The sequence below is a fragment of the Melozone crissalis genome, unplaced genomic scaffold (assembly GCF_028551555.1).
Source record: "Melozone crissalis strain CALT ecotype California unplaced genomic scaffold, PUWL_Pcris_2 ptg000042l_1, whole genome shotgun sequence".
Classification (NCBI taxonomy): Eukaryota; Metazoa; Chordata; class Aves; order Passeriformes; family Passerellidae; genus Melozone; species Melozone crissalis.
Window position 1 is genome coordinate 17,647,516 of NW_026535820.1, and position 18,832 is coordinate 17,666,347.

An 18,832-nucleotide genomic window follows, 5' to 3' on the forward strand; every position below is an offset into this window, starting at 1 on the left:
GTGGGTTTATCTCTTCTTTTTTGTTGTTGTTTTTTCTTTTCCTTTTTTTTTGGTTTTTTTTTTAATGTTTTTTGAGGGGGGCTTTGAAGGGTTTTTTTAAGAGTGTAAGGCTGCGTTAGCTATCCCCGGTGGTCATTTGCTTTCCCTACATTTTTCTTGCATAGTTGAGGAACTGGATGCTTTGGCAAAGCCTCTTTCGGAAGTAGAAAACCACCTCTGCCACCAAGGCTCAAAAACTGTTTCAGAGGAATGGTCTTTGCCAGCACTCTCACTGCCGCTGCGACCGCTCTCTCCACAGAGGAAACTGCGCGCAGATGTCTGGGGGCTGCCAGGATCCAGCTTCCCTCGCGCCAGGTCACGCCAGAGCCAGGGCACACCAGGGATCCTGCCTCACAGCTGCTGTCACCTCGGCCGTGGAGCTCAGGCTGACTCCTGTGTACAGCCCATCTTGACCTGAATACTTGAGGTTGCTGCTCTCGGGGCTGGTGCTCTCTCCGGGGCCAGACATCACCGACGAGCTCGCCTGCAGGGAGGTGGAGAGCAGAGAGAGATTCATTGAGCAGGTGAGCTTGGCACACACTGGGGTATGAGTGAGAGCACGGCAGGCCTGAAGCACAGCCATCACGACAGGATTTCTGTGCAAAAACAGGCTTTGCCCTCTGCTTGCCTCTGTGCCTTGAAATCCTGAAACAAAAATGTCTCAGCATGAGCCGAGACGCCCAGACCTGCTGATGGCAGTGATGTCTGTGTTTGGAGAGGTAGAAACGAAACCATGTGATGTGCAGAAAACTTGGAAATCACCTCATGATGAAGAAGGAAATGTGCATGTGTCCCACTGCCCCCTACTGAAAAGACACAGCTGTCAGCATCAAAAATGTGATCTGGGAGTGGTGGCAGCTCTACTTTTTCATCCCCATGGGAGAAGCCCAATACATCCTAATTCTCCAAGAGCAGATACACAGCACCTTCTGGAAAGCAGCTTTCTTTGGGCTCTTCAGCCCTTGAAATGCTTAAAATCATTCCTGACCCTTCAAAACACCAGCCAAAACCACTTTGTCCCTGTAGGACTGGCCACTAAAGGAGATGCTCTTTTAATCTTCAGCAGAGAAACACTATGCCTTTGAAGCAAGAATATTTTTGTTCTGCTGACTGCACAAGACAACATTCAGGGAAGCCCTGGTAGGCACGGAGATGAACCTCTGAACCACACTGGAATCAGTCCATTTATTTTAACAGAGAAATGGAGAGTTAAAAAGACAAAGGAACAATCATTTTTTCCATGAGGCTGAGCAGATCCGCTAAAGAGGAAAAATTCGCAGTGCCAGACAGAGAAGGGGCAACATTTTCACCTGATAAAGGAAATGTTTAAGAGCTGACTTCATGCAAAATTAACTCTTGGATATGTCAACTTTAAAGCCTTAATTTACTTGTTAATGGATAGTCTTCGGATGAAATTCCTTAAAAAAAAAAAAAAAAGAAAAAGGCTATCCTAAACTGTGACTGCAGAAGCTTCCTGCCTGCTGTTTAAGTACGAAGTATACATATTTAATCATTTTACAAGAGTAGAGCTCTTGGCTCTCCTGGAGCTGTGCCAAGCGAGCGGTCCTGACATAGGAAAAGCAAGACTTCATTAATTCAAGGGTAATTTCCAAATGGTGTGGAGCAGGGTTCTTGTTGCCATGCTTAACCCAGGGAAAACCTCACCTTCTGAAAGAGATACTCACTGCTAGCACTCATTTTTGTCTGAAATAACCTGGGCTCCAGTATTTTCTTAACCTTTTATTAAAACGATTGACCGTCAGTATTCTTCCACCCAGTCATCAACCCTGATCCCACTCCATTAGTCACTACCCAGAAATGCAGAGAAGGAAGGAAAAAAAAGCTGTCCCCCAAAACCAGCTGAAACAGCTCTAATCCTAAGAGATAAGTTTTATCCCTCCCTTGAACAGACAGTTGCTTTTATCCCTCCCTTGAACAGACAGTTGCCAATCACTGACAATGAATCTCTGTATCCTCTTTCCCTGTGACTGTGCATGGAGAATTCAGTGAGGCAGGTTCCATGCTAACCTTTGTGTACAGCCCTGGTCTTGCATCAGCCCAGCTTTTCAAAGCCTTCCTTTTATTTCTAATGCCTCAAACATTTCTGTTAGCACAATAGACATAATTTTTAATAGCTTCAGTCTTCCCACAGTGGAAGAAGGGTTTAAATTAGTTGAGCAGCATTTGCTAAACCTGAGCTAAAAATACTAAAGGAGCTGCTCTGAAAGGTTCCCATTCGCCCATATTTACCACTGCTGTTCTGGTACGCAAATATCTTATCAGTACCTGTTTTTTCCGGGCTTGGAAAGTGTAATTCACCTTTTCCTGATTCAGCCCTACAAAGGTGGGGTGCAGGGACCCACAGTTTCCATGTGGGGTTATGCGGTACCCCTCCCTCGGGCACCCCAGAAGGGAGGACATGGAGGCACGTCCTGTTTGAGGACTGCCCATCCCTGCCTGTCCAAGGCCGGATTCTGGCTCTGTTGAGCCAGGACGGGCAGGACCCGGGCAGGACTGCCAGCCCTGGAAACCCCACCCCAGTAAAGTCATGACAAATCCAGGCAGCTTGGGCAGCTCCCAAAGTGAGACATGGAAAACAAACTTTGGCTCATGAAAAGGACGTGACAGAATCACAAGTCTGTTCCTGAGCCTCCCTACCTTTGCTCTTACTTTTCCAGCTTTAAGGGATGAAAGACAACAGAAGCTGCACTTAGTTAATAGAGGACTTTTTTCAGCTGAAATAAATAAGCTGAACAATGCTGATTAAGTCAGCATTGGGGTCTAATTCACAGCTACTGGCTCTATCTATAAAAAGGTAATTAATTTATTTTTATTGGTGAAATCTGATAATAGATAATAGATAATAGATAACAGATAATCAGCTGAAGGTGAGCTTCCAGAGGAAAAAATTAATGAAGTCCACTGGGAAGAGCCTGCCTCTCAAACAAACAGGGAAGTTGTGTTTGTATCTGCAAACATTCTTCTTTTTACCCAAACCAGGAGGATCTGGTCATGAGTCAGCCCCCAGGCAGGTGGTCTGTATCTGAGGTGGCCTTTCTGTAGAAGACCTTCCCACCATGTACAGAGGCGCCAAGAACTCTGCCCGAGCCACAGAGACAACTAGATTGCACCCAAACCTGCCATCAGGACCTTAGAGGCAGATTAACCCCCACTAAAGCTGCTCCACATCAAATCCAGGCTGCTCAGGCTGCACTTGCCAGCACTCGGGGAACAGCAGCAGCAGCTCTGGCTGAAAGACTCTTGCTTTTTCCACTCACTCCTTCCTGCACCATCTGCCCACCACAGAGAGCAGGGAGAGGGGATGGACACTTTCCCCTTTGGCCTTCCCCCACACCTCCGCAGCCAAGAGGGAAAAGCGCTGGGCAAGGTCAGCTGGAGGGGGGCAAAGGGCCTTGATCCAGACCTTTGGTCTATCAGATAGACCTTTGCTCCATCCACTTAACACGTTCAAAATGCTCCATGAATTTTGGACATTACATTAAGTCAGCAATAAGCTGAGTCTCAGCTGAGACTCTCTTCCTCCTCAGCCTAGTTTACTTTCGCAATACGTAAATGATATCTACGGTCAGTTAAAATACATTTGCAAAGAATTCTTTCACACATGAAGTGTTGTGGCAAGCTGATGGAGTCCCTAATTTTCCAGCCTCAGCCTCCCTGCAATAACTCCCATCCCCACAAAGAGCACGTTTTCCCAACACTGTCACTCCCTGGAATCCAATGAGAAAGTCTTGGCACTGCAAAATGACAGCTTTTTTTACTGATGTAACGACCCTCTTAGTACACAAAGCTGTCATTTCTTGCTAGTCCAATTGATCCTTTTGTTTATACTGCAGACGTGTAAGTTTACATATCTTCTAATCTCTCCTTTGTATTATAGCAACATAAATCTGTGGTTAATACTTCATTAATTTCCTAAGGGAGGCAACTTCCAGCATGGCTTGGAAAACTGATGACCCACTGCTGTCAAGGGCTGTATGAGTAACTGGCTTTATTGCTTTGGCAATAAAACAAAACCAAGCAAAAGGTATGCGTCCATGTGCATGTAGAATTTTGGGATAGAAGCAAAAATACTTTTTCCTTGCTTTTCCCCACTGAAACAAAAAAGCTGGATTGCTTCCTTCTGTTTGATATAAAAATGAAATGCCTTTTTTTTGAATACATATACACAGAACAAAGAAAATTACTCAATGTAAAAGCAAAAGACTCAGTGTATGAAACTGAGTGGGAAGAAGAAAGTAGCTTCCCATTTTGTCCAGGACCGAGCACTGATGCAGAAGAGGTAGGAGACCAAGAAAAATTTAAACTAGAGTCTAGAGTATCATATCTCCCAGCATACTGCCCTGTCTGCCATGCTCTTTGGTATTTTAGGTTGCCACGTTCCTCATGCCTCCTGTTGATCTTATTCCACCTGGTTTAGATAAATATTTACTCATACCAGGACTGAGGCACCATGTTCCCATTTTCCAGGTGAAAGTCCTACCAACCATGCTGGTGAGCCTTTCTCATGGAAACTGTCCCAACACCTACAAAGTTATTCCATACAACTGGAATATTATTATCAGATAATCTGAAGGACCCCTGGACATTCAGCTCCCCTATATCCAGGTGGCTAGCACATTGCTTTAAGAGGTTGAATCTCCGGTTCATCCAGACACAGGACGTACTCTCTGGAGGCTGATTTCCCTGTAGCCAGCATGAATGTCCTATCAATTTGCTGCCTAAACACCACCTCTTGAGAAGAGCTCAATCCTCTTCTTCTGGCAGGAAAAAAGAGAAGGCAAATGCAGGAGAAGGCATTAATCCAGTCCAGCCCCACTTGTCCAGCATTTTGGAGACAGTTAAAACTGCATTTTTCCTGCTAGCTCACCACATGCTGAGGCCATCTCAGTCAGCTCTCTCATTTCCCACCCTACAAAACTGAAGAGCCAGTCATGAACCACTTCTCAAGGTAAACCTCCAAGGGAAGTAAGCGCTAGTTTTTCCTCCTGAGTTTTTCTGTGGTGTGAGATTATGGTCCTTTTGAGAAAACTCCAAACTGGATGCAAAGGACACAGGAGAGCCTTCTGAAAGAAGAGTTCCCCTGGTCCTGCTGAGTTTTTCTGACATCAGTTGTGGCTCAAGGAGCCTCCGTGTCCTGCCATAAAAAAGCAGATTTTACAGCAGGTTTCATACTGCCTTTATCCTAATAAGGGAATAAAGTCCCTCTGGTTATCACACTTGTTGGAGCCCCTGCATGGAAATGGATGGGTTTGCACTACAGACCATGCCCTTCATTTAGCAATTTATTTGGTGGAACTTTTCCCTGTACAGTTTCAGCAGCATCAAAGGGAGAGCAGGTATAGATGCAGATGCAGGCTGTCTGAAACCTTCAAATCTTCTTTTTATGGGGACGTAAGGCAATTTCATATATCATGCAGCTGGACCCTTTCCATATTAGTAACACAGGACACCCAGTACTTATTGTGCTTAGGAAAACAGAAATAGGCCTAGATCCTAGATCCAGATGTGAATTTGGCAAATAGCCCCTTTACAATAGGACAACAAAATATCTCCGATCCAAACACTTCTACATTTTGGGATGTTTGAAATCAACTTTGCCCCCACAGCAATTCATTAATCGTATCACTTAAATGTTTAAACTTCAGCTAGAACGTAAAATCAACATTTAAGGTTCTTGCTAATTTATCTCAGAATTGGCATCATATAAGATTCCCTTTGTAAAATGGATAGTCTCAAAGACACGGCCAAGAGTAATTGCTGCCCTCCTCTTTTTCTGCCCTCCCTTCTTTATTTTACTTTAAAAGAGATAAAGAAAGGTAGGGCAAAAAGTGAACATTACTGACACAAATGAATTCTGCTGAATTTCATTTCCATTAGATTTCTACATAACTGGAAACTTTTTTGGCAGCCTCCCACAAAAGGCATAATAAATTGCTTTTGTACCAGTAGAGGAATTCATCTTCTCTGTTTCATTTAGCAACAACATTGCTGTGAATTTCACACAACAGTTTCTAAAACGTCATCAGATTTCTCTGCCTAATGTCAATTTGGCGTTTTCCCCCTCTTCACAGAATAAAAGCTAGAGAAGCAAAAACAGAGCAAAACAAAAACAAGTTGCCATGCCCGTTGTGTAAGGCATGGGAACGAGCCAGGTTCTCTGTTCAGGCAGGCCACTGTCAGAAATCAACATTGGTCTTTTTAAAGTCACCAAAGACTACAGAGCCTGGATTCATCCATCTGAGGGTTTAGTTTTCTCCCTCCTGACATGAGCTGAAGAAGTTTATTCTCCTTTGCAAAGCCATTGCCTATTCTAGAAATAATTACAAACCTTTGATCTATCAATAGATCAACATAAAAGGAAAAAGAAAAAATAACCAAGAAAACAGAAGTCTAGCAGAGCATCTTTGCTTCAGCATGTGATCAGGCTGCCTTGCTCTAAAATACTGACATCTCTTCACTCACAACAGCTTAAATGAGCTTTACGAGTGCTCAGTCCCTTCCATAGGATTTAGACCCTTTAGAAATTATTTTGCATTCTTTGCAGTTAGTGATCATGTTCCCAAATGATGTCTGGGATGAGACCCCATCTTAACAGCCACCACTTTCTACTTTAAACTTCCAGCCTCCCAAGTCCTCATCCCTTTGAATTACAGATGCTTGCTTGGGCAAAGCCAGAAGCCTGAGTGAAGGACGTGACTGTGCCCGTGACATATCCTGACAACTGCTCCCTTGGAAATCCCCTTTTTATTCACACACATCTGGGACTGGGGCACAGGGGTGGGAGATCAGTAGCCCTTCACATAATTTGGGATGGAGTCAGAGGATGACCCTACGTCTGGTTGCCACTGCAACTTCCTCTCTTCAGCACATGGCACAGTCCCTCTCCATCACTTCCGTTCACTGAAATCTTTCACGAGGGGGTATCTGCAAGTGCTTTGCATATGCAAGGCACATCTGATCAAATCATGGTGGGGAAAAGGCTGCGCAGATGTTACCATGCTGCCTGCTGGATATAAGGGGACAGATTTTCCCAGCTGTTGTACAGGTGTCCTCTCCCAGTCTGATCTACTGTAGAAAAATCAGGGAGAACTGAAGTCCTGTCACTGAGGATGCCCTCATGTAAGTAAGAGCAGTCTCAAGGTCCCTCCTGGGAGTTGCTCCTAGTTGCTAAGGAGTTCCCAAGGAGTCTTTTAGCCCTCAATCCATGCCCCTGCACCCCTCTCCTCTGGTACCCACACAACTCCATCTGGCAAAACCATATTAAAAATGGTACTACTTAAGTTATAACATAAAGATTATTAATAACCTGTTTGATGTGCCCTTCTAGGGAGAAATACCACAGAAAGGAAGTCAGGTTTTAGCCAGCCAAGGAGGCAGCAGCATAGTGGATATGAGATCTCGTCTATATGGCCTCTCCTTCCTCAAGCAGCACATGGATGTGCTGGCTCAGTCTAGCCTGGGATTGTGCCTCCCTGTCTATCCAACACATAAACCTCACTACACTGCTCAGGACCACTAGTACTGCTTGAGGTAACACAAGGAAAATTTAAGGAAAATTTGACTACATTTTTTCCTTTGCAAATACCAAGGGAGAGCCTAAACAGCGCATAGTAGCTCCTTGGGGGAGTCTGAAACCCAATTCTGAAACTGCAACAGCTCACATTTAAGTTAGTGTTTCTATTTTTTTTTTATGTGATCTGTTTATTTTACTGGATTGACAGGGTTTTCTCATGTCAAAGACAAGCCCTTTTAGTACTATCCCAGTCTCACAGGATCCAAACCCAAAATCCAGTGCCTCTGAAAATGGGTGGCCCTGTCAGTCCACAAACAATCACATTTGCTAAAAAATGAGTTTTTCTTCCCCTTGTACAATGAAACTTTGTACATCAGAAATTAAACTATTGAAAGTAATTTGAATGTAGAAAATCCAAGACATACTGAAAAATAGCTATTATAAACAATGTCTTCTTTTCATTAATAAAGAACTAAAGAAAGCCACATTAGAAAAGTTTCTCAAAGAAATTATGTGGCAGATTAAGGGATGCAGAAGGCTGAGAAGTGAGTGTGGATATGGATAGGTACAGCCAAGCAGCTAGAAATTAATCTACATTCAGCTTCACAAGTTTAGCAGCAGTATTTATCACACATGCTGAGTGAAGAAAGGAAGTTTGAGATGGTTGGAGTACATGATGTAAAATAAGGATCAAAGCTAAAGCAGGGGATGATCAGCACTCCTCGGGTGCTCCTCTGGAGCTTGGTGCTGCCAGATGCTGAGCATCTGGCCCCTGAAAAACCCTCTGTGGGCAGAGGGCTGAACCCCCACGCACTGCAGTCAGCAGAGTGCTCCAGCCTGACTTCAGCTGAGTTTGGATCAGGGTTTAATTGCACTTCTAAGTTTAAGACAAAAGCCTGTATGATTGACTTCATACAGCAGGATAATGTTTTTCTGGATTTTACCCATTGGGATAAATATATATATATATATATATATATATATATATATGTGTGTGTGTGTGTGTGTGTGTGTGTATGTATAATTGTTTCGTGAAAGGATAGGTTGAGCATGTTTTATTGTCTTCTGTCCAAAAGAAAGCCTTTGAAATTAAAGAACCTGAATATTTAAAAACAAAATGTCTGCGGTTAAGCTGCGGCTAACTATCATAAAAATTATATAGATCTTAATCAAGAAGGTTTGCAAAGTACTTCAGCTTGTCGCTCTGTTTACAGCTATATGTAATATCCTCCGAAAATCTTGTTCTGGTATCAGCTAACAAAACTGGAAAGTTTGTTTAGATTATTGTTCTGCTAGATAAGATAAAAGCTGTGATAACACTGCCCAGTGATCAGCCTGCCTGCAGATGCAGACACTCACCCCGGAGGCTGCAGGCTGTGCGCCGGGAGAAGCCGTTTTGCTACAGTCGTCTGAGTTGGTAGAGGACGTGGATGTCGGAGTCATGGGAACTGCAGTAGTACTGTTACCTGGAAAATTGGGAATTGGCATTAAAAATAAATATTTTCCAGACAGAGAAGGGAAAAAAAAAAAAAAAAACCCAAACAACAACAACAGCAAAAAACCAATACAACTACAAACTATTGCAGCTACACTTTCATATATTTTATACTTACCGGAGCATGCCTTTGATTTATTTATATTCTTAGGTTTTCGCTTCCTTGTCTGAATTCCTTCTTTTTTCATAGCGAGAGGCCGAGGAACCTGAAAAAATTAAATTTCCACACTAATCACAGAGTTGCATAGGTACTCTAATCAAAAATCAAAATATACTACAAAACCAGATACGATGTTGCAAATGTCTGTATAGCAAGTTAATTTTCTCTGTGTCACAGTACTAATTCTAAAAAATATTTGCATTTTATTTGGGCAAAACAATAGTTTCATTCAAGGGGAGTCGTAGCTGAATTAAGAAAGTAGGGAAACTTTTTTTTCTCTATGCAAACTTCATAGTTTTTTCAACTCCTCAATTAATCCACAGGAAAACAGGACAGCATTAGGGAAAACCAGCATCATTTGGCAGTAAGCCATAAGAAATTAAATTGGATGGGGTATATCTGATCATTGATTTATTATTCCAGTAAGTTAGGAATTATCTCCAGTGCCTGATTCTGGAAAGAAAGAATGTATATGAGAAAAAAATTCATCCTCATCCTGTGGACCAGCTCTGCAAACCAGATCATCACAAGGAAAAGTCTTAGGACGGAAGGTTTAGAATAGAAGAATTGACTTAGTATTTGTTCCTATAAGCAGATCTGCCCATAATACAGCTCTACAGTATCTAAATTTATATTTATAGGGATAAATTTGTATTTAAATGTGCTGAAAAATAATCTTTGTGTTCATTACAATAATAATCACACTACAAAGATACCAGCTTAAAATATATTTTAACACCAGTTTGAGGAAAGAAAATTCATGTGTTCTCTATCATTATAATATTTAAACCTGTGACATAATTTGCATTTTATTGAAGGCTAGACCACGTCTCAATCATTCCTAATGCCCTTGCTCTTCAAACATTTATGCTTCACAGTAACACAATCCACAGGGGTCTCACCCAAAACACGCTCTATCACATTCAGGACAGAGCTTTATTTTACTTTAATTTTTTTACTTTATTATTGCCCAACAAAGGCTGAAATTGCCTTTAAAGTTTTTCTGGCTATGGCTTGAATAGCCATAGCCCTTTTGCTGGCATTGCTATGTCTGCCCATGGAAAACTGTCTCATTAAAGGCCTAGGGATCTTTTCCCTACTAAAGAGCTGGCTTAAATCCCAGTGGCAAAAACACCACTGCTGCTCGTCCAGAGGTGGTTTCTTTATATGAATCTATTGAGAGAGCTACAGTGGCAAACACATCACTACTCAAAAGCATAACAAGTTAAAGTGGTACAATCATCTTCTGAAGTCACACATTTTTCGGTTGCTCTACGCATTTTGCTGGTGACATTTTGAGGAGCACCCCTTCCCCAAAGCCCACCAGGGCTGGCAGGGGATGTCCCTTTGTTGGAGCAGCCACTCACCCCGTGGAGCTTCATGTAGAGGCCGCAGGCGTTGCAGACGGGCTCGCCCTCGGCGTTCCTGCGCCACAGCGTGGTGGTGGTGGTGTGGCAGTTGGCACAGGACAGCCCCATCCGCCGTGACGAAGGCTGCGCGGGGGCAAGCACAGGCAACACGGCATGAACAGGTGGGCAGCAGAGAATGATTTATGTCTTTGTGCTTTGTAAAAAGTCCTTTAACACATGGCGGGGATGGTAGGAGCCTTTCTTTAATAGTATCTGTCAGCCACAGCCCAGAATTAGAACGGAATTATCCTCATATCAGAGAGTGGAAAGATGCTGTGAAGGCGTACTGAATGTCTTTCAACCCTGGGCAGTCACAGCAGAGGCAAAATTCTCATCTGGGAGCTGGCGATCAGAAGTCTGTTCAGACCACCAGGCACAGGGATTTTTTCCAGCAGGAGAGCTAGGAAATATCTCCACTACAGCTCCATTGAGCTGGACAGAAGGCACATCACTCCCGTGCCGCCTCCCCAGCCAGTTCAGTGCCCTCTCCCCTGTGTGGTGGGTGAAGGGCAGCTCTGATCCTGCCACTGATACTCCTGACTCATTGGAAAAATCATCCACTTTAATCACCTGCCCTCGGTGGCACCACATCTGGGGAAAACTTTCCTGGGCATCCCCGGGGTAACACATACAACAGCCTTACTTTCATGAAAAGGTCTTTTTATCATCGCCCATTTTATCATTGTACAAAAAAACAGCATGCCTTGGGAGCGTGTTTTACCGAGCAGAGCCTCCCTTGGCCAGCAGAAAAGCTGGTGGGTGACAACAAGGTTCCCACTGCAAACAAGCCATTTATGACACTCTTCCGTGGAGTTTGGAGCCAAGATGAAGCAACTCTGTATCAGAAATAACCGTATAACCCAGAGCTTTATGGCTGCAGGCTGTATATCATAAGTGAAGGCAGTCCTCATAAACATGTGAAATGAAGGTGAATGGGTTATAAAAGTCCCTGTAACAACTGATCTCTTTTACGTTCATCCCAAGCAAAGAATTCCAGCTACATCGTAAATCTAGTCTTTTTCAAAGTATCGCATTGTCAAAAAAATACAAAAAAAATCTGTGCCTAGCTCTGTGTCTGGCAGCTGAACAAGTTTACATGGAGAAGTCAGTTTCAGAGGATTGCATTAATCTTATTCTGACCATAAAGTGCCCATAACCGAAATTACTAACTTAAGGGTACAGTGCCCTTCCTCTTGAATCATTTACTGCTGGGTTGTTAGACATAACTGGGTCACCTTTGATACCACAGGGCTTCCTGCCACTGGGGAAATCAATAAAAATGTTTTGAGAATGAAGAATATTCCAGAGTGATAACTGAGTTTCTTGAATATTGTCTGCTTGAGTGTCTTTAGCAGTAAGCCGTCATTTTACACCACAGCTCAGAAAAAGCTCCAGATTAAATACAAATTTTGAAATCTTGAATCAGTAATCCATTATTAACTACGCAGGGGAAAAGAACTAACCACCCAGCCAAGTGTTATATAGGCTGAAGTACACAAAAACAATTTTTAATTTTAAAAATCCAAGTACCATGAAAACAGAATTTTTGACTTAGTTATTAAATATGTACGCACACAGCACTCAAATTATGCCCTCAGCTCAATATGCATTTTGTATGATCACGTTGAGTAAAAGAAAGCTGGTTGTAACACACATGCTTCCTTTTCTTTCTCTGCAAGTGAAATGCTGTCAGCTGTTTCACTCCATTAAATTCTATGCAGCCTGGTCTGAACCTTCATACATTTTATTTTAATAGCTTTTGCTCATTCCCATATCTAAACAGACATGGAGTTTTGGCATGTTTTGAAGCTAAAACGACTTTTCTGATGCAGGAATTTTATCAGAAACTTTGGGGCAATCTAAACATGTTTAGCGTTTTCAAAACATTTTCCCTTCTCACCTACATATTTCCAACTGTATGAACACAGAGTCATGTTGATTTATAGCTATGGCCAGGGCACTTGGTAGGGATTGTTACACAGAGCTATTTCAGAGTTATTTTGCTGAGGTGTCAGACTGAAATCGGGCTGTAGTTTGACTCTGCTTTAGTCTTCTCACCCCCACCCCTCCCTCAAAAAAACAAAAAAAAACCAAAAAAAAAAGAAAAAAAAAAAAGAAAAACCTTAAAAAAAGGACACAGAAATGCTAGAACAGGGTGTCAGCTACTTGAAATCTGCCTTGGCCCAGGGTGCCACAGCAATTTGGGCTCTGATGCTTGAGACAATCAGCAGATCTGGCCCCTCTGCTGCATCTGTCCCCGCTAATGAGATAACACCTTGTGTCATGAAATTTACCTGATGGCCAGCTAGAGAAAACAGACACCTTGCAGCAGTAAACCTCTGGCCTAAAGTTAAATTAACTCTTTAGCTTAAAGAAAGGTCTTTAAGCAGAGGTGGGTTGGTTCCCAAGCGCTTACTGTCCGTTCCAACCATCGAGTGTTTGGGTCTTGTTTCCCCTCGCTCCCGTAAGAGCACTAAATTTAAATGGTTGTGAAATAAAGAACAGTAGGTGTTTCAGCCCAAGGAAAACAGGCATGGAGCAAAGCAGCAGGCATGACTGAAAGGGGCTTGAAAGGCTGATGGGTTTGATACACTGTCTCCATACACAAGGGTCCAAACATCAGCTTGGATTATAGTGGTGTGATTTATTGTGGCTTGCTCGGTAACAGCCATTACTGAGGAGCGTATTCTTTCTGTCTGCTGACCTCCACCCAGATTTGCTAAACATAATGTGCGGTTCCCGCTTGTTAAATTTTCTCCTTGCCTATTCAGTGCCAGCCTGAGTTATAAACAGGGGTTCTGGTTTGTACTATTTATTTCCCCCCCTAGTTTTAGGAGTATATTTTTAGAAAAATTGCCGCTCATTTCTTAGGAGTAAAACAAAACAAAGGCTATTATCATTGTTTAAACAATTGGTTTTCTTTGAATTATATACAAAACTTGCTTACATTCCCAAGGATCAAGCTCTCAGCAAACAAAGCAGGTCTGGAGAAATTCCTAGCCTTCTGAACAAACATTTTCTAACCTTGATTTCTTTCTTTTTTCTTTTTTTTTTTTCTGTCCAACATCAGCAGCACAAATTTCTTGCAAGCCACTGAATCCCCCTCACAGATGGGGCTCATAGCTTGAAAAGCCAGGCTGGCCCATGCCTGGTGTGCAGCTCACAAGGGGGCAGAGAGAGATTTTGCCTGGAAGTGGATGCGAAGCGGTTCCCAAAAGGCAGGCAGCCCTGTCACCCCTCACTGTGACCAGTTTGGCCTGCAAACCTGCACAGGAGCCCCACTACAGTTTTACAGCCGAGAGGATCACCAGGCTAATCCACGGATTGCTCTCCCCCATCTTTGCCCCAAATTTCTCCCTCGCCTCAGCTGGCTGGGGTTCCTTGGGGCAAAGCTCCTCTCGGCGCCCTCCTCCCCTCCCTCCCGACTCACCACTCTCTTTTGGGGCTTGATGAGGGGCCGGCTGAGGCCGTTCATTTTGGTGTAGAGCCCGCAGGCGTTGCACAGGTAGTTGCCGGTGCCGTCCCTCCTCCACAGCGGGGTCTGGATGGAGCCGCAGTTGACGCACTCGCGGCTCTCGGACAGGTCCTCCAGCAGCTCTGCGGGCAGGAGCACAGGGACAAGCGGTGGGGCACGGCCGCCGAGCCCGGTACGGCTCCGCCGAGCCCGGTACAGCCCCGCCGACACCCGGGCCCCGGGCGAGCGAGCGAGCGGCCCTCGGAAAAGCAATTCCCCGGCAGCGACGGCGGCCATGCCGGGATTTTTTCTACAAAATCCCTGGATTTTTCTTTTCCTTTCTTTTTTTGCTTTGTTTGTTTATTGGGTTTGGGTGGGTTTTAGTTTTTTTGGGGTTTTTTTCTATTTATTTAAACGTGCAGGAGCCGCTGCGGGCCCCGGCGGAGCTCTTGCCCTCCGAGCCGCAGCAGAGCCGGAGCGCCCCGGACACTCAGCCCCGGCCCGCCGCACACTCCCGGCGGGATTTGACCCTTGGGAAATCCGCCTGGGGTCCACTCGAGGAGCGAAACCCCCTCCGTGGTGCCCACTAGGCGGAAAGGGAGGTGCGCTTGCCTTCAGAGGGGAGCAGAGTGAGGTGGCTGTCAGAATAGCCACTTCCAGAACCACCCCGGGAGCTGGATATGTCGTTTTGCCCAATATTCCCCAGGGTCGAAGCTGGGCAAGAACTTTTCTACCTTAATTCTCATTTTAAATGCCTCTCAAAATGCCTTTAAATGCCTCTCAAACTAGTAAAGCTTCTAGTTTGGAGGCAGCGTTTGGGGCCCTGGTGTGCCAAGGCAGCGAGGGGCAGTGGCTGCTTCGCCTCGGCTATTTGGTCAAATTAGAGCTGGTTTGTAGGAAACAGAGGAAATGGAAAAATAAGCGGTATTGTGCCTCCTCCTTTCATAGTTACTGAAAGGGAAAAAAAGGTATAAAAGCACGGGGGGGGGGGGGGGGGGGAAGAAAAGAAAGAAGAGAGAGAAAACCCACCTATAAAAGCTAATACTTTCACCCATGCGAATCCCTGTTCTGATTCACCTCTCCATATTTCCATATTTCGGGGGAGGAGGGAATAAATACTTGTTTTACATAGACTGTGCCACGTTGTGCAGAAATAATAAAAGGAGATGTTTGGATTTTTACAGCAGCTTTCGAGTCGAATCTGGGAACGTATGTTTCAGACTCAGAGCTTCGTCACTGATTTTTTATTTCCTCCCTCTGCTACCTGCCTAAATTCCTCATTGGGTTATTCCCTAAAGTTTCACTGCGCAGCGAAAGCGAGCACGTAAAGGTCGAGCAGCTTTGGAGAGTGGGCTGCGGTGCCACGACGGGCACTGAGCTGAGAAAGACTCGGCCTTTTGGCCCGCACCCACCCAAACACGCTTCTCTCCTCCCTTCGTTTGCGAATTATTAGGCGCTAAAGAGGAACGGGCACACGGCACAGCCCAGAGAGCACAGTTCAACTTACGGTGTCAGCTCCTAGCTCTTAGCACATCGCTAAGATTTATTAATCTTTGCACTAAAAGCGCCATTGAAGACTGTAACCAGAAAAATGTTTAGGACGTCAAGGACTCTGGAACTTAAAACAGTATTTTGTCTCGGCTATTTATTTTATAGCATTGCCTTCGGGCTTGCAGAAACAAATTCTGCCTTGACAATATTTCTCGGGCATTTTCAAATATTTTTCCCCTTAGAGAGTGAGTACTACACTTCTTTCCAAAGCAAACAAAATAAAGTTTTAATTTTAGATACTGTTTTAGCATCTCTACGAGTACCGTTAAGAAAGCTTAATCAAACTGTCTAATATTTAGCCGTAAAAAATACATTCCGGCTACAATTTTCCCACAATTTTGACACGGGACAAGGCGTACCTTCGGCTTTGCAGCCGCGTTTTGCCCCACAGGAGCAGAAATTTCGCCTGGCCCTGGAGCTCCGGGCTGCTTCCCCCGCGTTACACCGCGTTGCGGCTGCGCTGGCACCCGTCCTTTCCCTCAGGAAAAGGTGAATCCCGACCCCTCCGGCCCTCAGCACCGTGGGGGGGAGGCACAGGGGCGGCACAGACCCGCTGGACCCGGGGAAGCTGCCGCGCTCCTCGGCTGCCCTGACACTCCTGCCCCAGCCTCCCCCAGCAGCGCCCGGCTCCTGCGCCTCTCTGCTCCTTCTCACTCACCCCTCTCCTCTCCCTGCCGTGAGATTTTCCAGCCCCACGTCTCTCCCGATAAAATTAAAAAAATAATAATTAAAAAAATTTGAAAACACGATTGATTGTTTTGCTCTCCATCACCCAGTTTCACACTATAACTTTTTAAAGTTGAGTTTAAAACTCAGCTTTCTTGTTACCCTGAGATGTGGCTTCTCCTATCACTGCTACAACTGAATTTCTTCCCTCTGTCAGAGTACTAAACACCAAGTGGGAGGATTAAAATAATTAAATCTACAGGGTGTCATCGACAGACGGGAGGAGCATTGTGTGTACAGCCCTACAGAAAGACAAAAATCCACGGGGTAATTTTCTGCAACACTGCACTGAAAGAGAAAATCACGGTGTCTATAAAATATATGCACCTGGTGGGTAGTTTATGTTTAAAGTGAATGACGATCAAATCTGTGTGCATACACATATTTACATAAATATGTATATATACATAATAAATATATGCAGAGCATGTATATATAAATACATATACATAGCCACACACACCTGTCTATAAACCTCTATTTATATATACATAGATTTATTCTAAAGCTGAACAGATTGCAATAATCCTTAATCTTTCTACCTCTGACTAAATCATCGCAGCTCAAACTCCACTTCTACAATTGATTTAATGACACCGAGAATCTCCTAAAACAAAAAATAACGATGGGGCATCTCGGAAATGAAATCAAAACCCCTCAGGAGGTGCTGTATTTTAGCAGCAGTTCATAAATTACGTTTCCTCATTCATATACGAGATTTTGCTTCGCTGCTTTTCTTTTTTAATGAAGCAACGAAGTGTTTTATAGCTGAAATAATCCAAACTGGGTTAAGTGAGCCCCTGCAATTTTCCTCTATGATACAAAGAACTATTAATTTGCAGTGAATTTGTCACCGTTCCTTGTCCAGATAACCGCACTTAAGGAAAGCAGGAATGTACTGATTTGGGAAAATTTAAAAATTAAGTTTACACCGGGCAATCCGTTTTGGGATATTAGGATTGGTAACCCCGATTGCCATACTCCAAACAACGCCGGAGGGGTATTTTTGGAGGGGTATTTTTGGAGGAGCATTTTTGGAGGAGCATTTTTGGAGGAGCATTTTTCCCCTAACTCAACACAAACGACAGGAGTTACCTCCGCTCGAGAACAGCCGCGGTCCCGGGACCGCCGTCCTGACACGGACACGGACAGCGGGGCCGCCCCTCGCCAGCGACCCCCGGCCCGGCCGGGGCAGCCCCGCCGCCGCTCCCCGCGCCCCCGGCACCCCCGCGGCCCCTCCGGGGGCAGCCCCGGCGTGCGGGGACCCTCCCGGCCCGGCCCTGCCCGCCCTGCCCGGCCCGCGGCTCCTACCTGCGCTGGGTGCCCGCACGGGGATGGGGGCGGCCCGGCCCTGGAGGCAGTGCAGCATGGAGTTCTCGAAGGGCGCCGTGGGCCAGGCAGGGGCGAGCTGCGGCCCCACGTAGGACGTGTAGGGGCCCGGGTAGGAGCCATTGAGCGGCCGGGCCAGCGGGCTGTACTGGTCCCTGGCGCCCAGGCTGTTGCTGTAGGCGCCGGGCTCCCGGGAGGCCCCGTTGGCCACCGGCGGGCTCGGCGAGTAGGGGAAGCGGCCCGAGGGGTGGGAGCCGCCGCCGCTGCTGTACGAGGGGCTCTCCGCGGCCGGCTGGGACCAGACGGCGTGGCCGCCGCCCGGGTGGCTGGGCTGGGCCGCCCCGCTGCCCTGCAGGTAGGGCAGCGTGGGCAGCATGGAGCCCACGCGGGTGGTGGGCACGTAGACGGGCGAGCTGGGCGTGGAGTGCATGAAGCCGCCCGGAGATCCGTCGTACGGCGTGGGGCCCTGGGCGGCCGAGATGGCGAGGGTCTGGTACATCTCCTCGGGCTGCTCGGCGCCGAGGGCGCTCAGCTTGGGGCCGCGGCTGGACCAGATCAGCTTGCTGGTTTGGTCTAAGTCCGCGAAGAGCAGGATGTCCTCCCAGCCGGCACGGCCGGAGGGGTGCGGGGTCCCGAAGTGCACGTAGGGGGCGAGCAGCGACCTGCCCTCGGCGGCGGCGGGGGGCGGCCGGTGGCTGCCGTCGGTCTCCGGCCGAGGAGTGCTGCAGGATCCGCGCTCACCCTGGGAGCCGCAGGAGGAGGAAGGCGAAGGAGGAGACGGGCGCGGCTCCCTGGTCGCGAAGGGACAGGAGGAACCGCCGGCGTCCGCAGCAGCGCACCGCTTCACCGCGCACCAGCCGCCTTCAGCCACGGCCATCCAGGTCCCCTTCTAGCCGCTGGGTGTGGATGGGGAAGGGCGAGGAGGGGAGGAGGAGGAGGAGGAGTGGAGGGGGGATCCGCAGGGCAGGGCGGGGAGGGAGGACACAAAAGAACAGGGAAGTGGGGGAGAGAGAAATAATAACAACAAAGTTTGCAAACAGGACAGCCCGTCTCCCTCTCGTAATGAGATTCATCAGGGCTTATCTGGCCCCTCTGAGCGCTCAATCAGTCATGTCGCCTCGGCGCTGTGTTGTCC

At 46.2% G+C, this 18,832-nt stretch overlaps 1 protein-coding gene across 1 annotated transcript; it reads right to left on the reverse strand.

Moving 5' to 3' along the window:
* Nucleotides 1-355: 355 nt before the first annotated feature.
* On the reverse strand, nt 356-18,574 carry GATA6 (GATA binding protein 6). Its single transcript, XM_054285158.1, has 6 exons — nt 17,680-18,574; nt 14,068-14,234; nt 10,596-10,721; nt 9,187-9,274; nt 8,933-9,039; nt 356-523 (listed from the first exon to the last, which is right to left on the reverse strand). Exons 1-6 carry the CDS (start codon nt 18,572-18,574, stop codon nt 356-358), a joined length of 1,551 nt encoding a protein of 516 aa, XP_054141133.1.
* Nucleotides 18,575-18,832: the final 258 nt, after the last annotated feature.